At 35.2% G+C, this 4,343-nt stretch overlaps 1 protein-coding gene across 1 annotated transcript; it reads right to left on the reverse strand.

The window, feature by feature from the left end:
• On the reverse strand, positions 1-2,804 carry LOC135595044 (DNA repair protein UVH3-like). The gene is made up of 5 exons (XM_065085550.1): positions 2,636-2,804; positions 2,356-2,558; positions 2,128-2,245; positions 219-296; positions 1-112 (listed from the first exon to the last, which is right to left on the reverse strand). The coding sequence occupies exons 1-5, from the start codon at positions 2,747-2,749 to the stop codon at positions 44-46; spliced, it is 582 nt and encodes a 193-aa protein (XP_064941622.1). The 5' UTR covers positions 2,750-2,804; the 3' UTR covers positions 1-43.
• Positions 2,805-4,343: the final 1,539 nt, after the last annotated feature.

Raw genomic sequence — 4,343 nt, forward strand, 5'->3', positions numbered from 1 at the left:
TGAATATTAGGCAATAAAAGATTCATTTAAAAAAAAAAATCTTTTAAGAGTTCCATACCTTTTTAATTTTCTGATATTTCTGCCTGTTCTCAGCCATGATGCTCTCCCTCATCTACATAAGCAAAAGGATATCCTCAAATTGGAGGAAATACTAAAAATTGGTCTAAACAAAATTCGTTCACTCAAAAGATCTAATAATTATATCAAATATCATATACCTGAACAAGAAGATCCAATTGCATTGATGGAGGCAAGGAGGCTAGAACTGCTGGATCTATATGGATGTTATCCATTGGCTGCAATTACCAATTAATCTCAAGCATTATGGACTACAAAGAATATAACAGCTTATGAACTAATTTTATTAGTAAAGTAACTCATATAGCAAAGTTCTCCTAAATGGTAAATTCATCAAATAAGCAGCCCGATAACTTCAAGAAGGTAAAGTATATATATGATAATAAAACCATAACATTTGTGACACATATGTGGTGCTTATTTGCATGGTTCACCTTACTAATACGTACCATACCGTACCGATGTACTAACACATGGGGTATGATGAGACGTAGCAACAAACTGATGTATATTGCTCATACCAATTCCCTATTGGACTAGTATGTACCACCCATATTATATAGTAAACCATGGTAAAACAAAACATGCTTATTTGGATAATAAGATCCATCGGTGCCTTAATTAGGTCATCTCATATTATCACTATCAATGCCAAGATGGCGAACTATCGATGAATATAATTCATCTATTCATGCAACTATTTTTTACACTATCATGGTACCGCGACATAAGATAAAATTAACTGGTAAAATCTTTTTATCACAATATTAATTTTAAAAAAGAGATGAAGAATGGGAAGGCCAAGTGTCTAACCGAGTGATGTACGAGCAGGTCATTTGTCAATTTAAAAAACATGGGTGGGCAAGGTAAAATCTTAACGAACCACAAGTAGAAAATCTAGAATTCCCCCTCAAACTGATCTCAACTACTAATATCCCTAGCTTACCAGTTACCACACTAGTGTTCCTGTTGTATACATTCCATAAGCAACAGTATCACAATAATCATGGCCGCTTGTATATATGTTAAAAAAAATTTCCTTCAAACCTCAGCAGTATGCAGAAGTTAAAAAAGAGCTGCATAACTAATAATCAGTATCCATTTAAACCTCCCCCTCCGGTTAAATAAACATGTTGCAGGTACCAAAACTTTTCATTTTAGTAATATTTACAATATTTCATGCATTCTCCTCATTATGCTTCTAATATCAATATAACTATTATTAACAAAATATTCCCTTAAAATATTTAACATTCATGAATTAAAACAATTAGTTATCTTCAAAAGTTTCTGTGTTATCTTCAAAATATTCCCTTAAAATATTTAATATTCCCTTAAATGATTTTTCCAAAGGAGACAAAAGCACTCTAGTTTACTAAATAGCATAACACAGAAACTTTAAGCAGGTGTACTGATCATTTTTGTTGACCTGGAGATGTATTATATTTATTAATAGCTTAAATATGCTATATAACTAATGGATTTTGATATATGTATATGTATATGTATATGTATATGTATAGTTACCAAATTGCATATATAAAGAAAATCCCATTCGGTGATAAAGCTGAACCTCAAGGATAGCTTTACTCAAACAGAAACCATGTTAGCCTTTTTGATAGCATTTTGAACCTACAAAATAATCTTGATTCATAGGATCTTCAGTCATCTTAGTAGCAATAATAGCACTACCAGCCAAAATAAATAAGTGTTGCAACACGTACCATATTGGTGTCATTTAACTAATAAACATGTAAGAAAGTAAAAAGATAAATGATAATACTCATAAGTTATATCAACATTCCAGCATTGCGTGAGTCAGTGATTATTTACACATTCATGTTCATGTAATCATGAATGCGTTCATGTGGGATGTAATGGTCATTCGTTCATTTTAAATCAGTTTCTATCTGGGCAAATTCTAGAATTTACATTGCCACCAGAGAATGCAATTTGATGCAAAAAGAAAAAAAAAAGAAACTAGCAACGTTTACTTCATCTACAAAAAATATAGAGAAAAAATATGACTAGACGTCTAAACGAACTCACAAAAATCATTTCTTCATTCTCATCATTGTCATCCTCCGCTTCATCCAGACCACCCTCGGATGTAAGCACATTCTTATTGATCTCCATCTCTTCCTCCGCAGCAAGGGATGCAGCCAATCTTGATGAGAGAGAACAATGTATTAGACAGTAGTAACATAGCAAAAGGATTGTTTTGGGTCATGACGGAGAAAGAAAAAGAGCGAAAACTATGGACATGACGTTGCTCACAGCTCATCTTGGTTTTCCTGGGAAGAAACCCCTGATTCCATATCACCACGAGGTAGAACGCTGCTTCCTTCAGCCCCAATTTCATCATTCGAATCCAACACCTTTTCCCCCTTTGTGTCCTCGTCCGTAATCTGCTTCTTCTTCAATCCTTCCTTCCGCTTCTTGATCTCGGCTGCCAATTCTTCAAGCCTCTTCGCCTTGAGCTATATAAGTCAATGCATACAATCAGACAACTGAAAAGAGGATGGAGGGATATAAAGAGAGAGAGAGAGAGACAAACGTGGTTGAGGAGGAGCTTCTGGGCGGTCTTGCGGATCTTGGCGCGGGCGGCAAAATGAGGAGCAGAAGACCAAGACTTCTTTTTTTTTTTTTTTCTTTTCCTCTTTTGAGACATGTTTTTCTTTCGCGTCCAAACATAAGTGTGCAATAGAGTATCATTTAGAAAAAGTGGTTTCTTCTCATGTGTGCACACATGCACACATAACATGAACATCAACTGAGGGAAATAGATAGCAGATTCTAGCAATTATATTTATTACTTTAGGGCCACTAATTTTAGGCGTTATGATTTTTCTTGCTCACTGTAGCAATTATTCACAAACATTTTGAAGAGTTTAAGCCTAGATGTATCTGAAAAAATTAAGATACCAACTTTTATATATTTTTTTCATAGATATAACATAAATGAAATTATGTCTCTATTTTTCATTGGATACCAAAGTTTAAAATTGAATGATGATGGATGCTCCAACTATAATTATGATCCCAATGAAATATAAATTGATGAAAAGAATCTAAATTCGAGTTTCTCTTATGCATACAGATATGCAACTTGGAATTGGACCACTGAATGTTATCAGAGTTCTTTTAGAGTACATCAGAAATTGTATTACTTACAAGAACCAAAACTAGCTTAGGAGCGCATGAGATCTACCAACAGGTACATAAGTAGAAGAATTGATAATAGACAGTGAAGCATTATCAAATAGATTTTTGAAGCAGGTTCAAAATAAGCTCTCCATGTTAAAGGTAATGTATAGCTTTGAGGGTGAAGCAAAGAGTTATACAGATCCATACAAGTTTGTTTTCCAGGCATCTAGAGTGTTGGAAGATTGTCTCTGAAGCTCACTAGATTTTTAACCATGTCTTTGATCCATCATATGTATAGATTTTCAAAACATGCATCTCTAGTGTATTGCACGATTTTATACAGACGCATGCTTCCTATGGTCTTTATGAAATCAATCTTATTCACCAGATTGAACACTAAAACTCCATCCTTTACGATATGGCTTCTTCAAGCTTTTGCAAGGATATATAATTTACCATCTAAAAAGATCAACTCTACTTATAAGAAATTGTCAAAGCAACCCCGATCTAATTATAAAATACAAATCACTTCCATTTACGATATGGCTTCTTCAAGCTACTCACATGTTGCTACACCAAATACGAACCTAAATAAGAATAAAGCCCAAAACGACAATGTGGCAAGAAAAGAATGGAATGGAATGGAAGGAAATCACCATGCGACGGACCTTGTTGGCATACAGGGAGGGGCACACGATCACCCTCCTCGTACCTATGATTGGTTCCGTCAGCTCCCACCCTCAAACCACGAGGCACCGCTAGAAGAAGCAGCGCACATACCTCCCCCGTCTTCGCGATCATCAAACCAACCTGAAATCGATCGAAGAAAACTTAAAATCAGCCCTAAAATCTTTGCATTTCGCTGAAAGATGAGGCGTTTCGAACCAAATGCGCACCTTCGTTCCCGAGCCGAGACAGATCGAACGGGGCGATGGGCTCGGTGGATCTTGGGGACACAAATAAGATGAGCACGTGCGAAAGTTAATTTCCAATTAAATATATAATACGAATCTAAAATCTTATTAATCTAATTAATTTGGGGGCTTTAGAATCCAAATTAAGATTAACTAATTGGATTCGATTCAAGAATCACTCTGTCCGACCACGGTCCCACTATA

This window comes from Musa acuminata, chromosome BXJ1-2 (genome assembly GCF_036884655.1).
Source record: "Musa acuminata AAA Group cultivar baxijiao chromosome BXJ1-2, Cavendish_Baxijiao_AAA, whole genome shotgun sequence".
Taxonomy (NCBI): domain Eukaryota; kingdom Viridiplantae; phylum Streptophyta; class Magnoliopsida; order Zingiberales; family Musaceae; genus Musa; species Musa acuminata.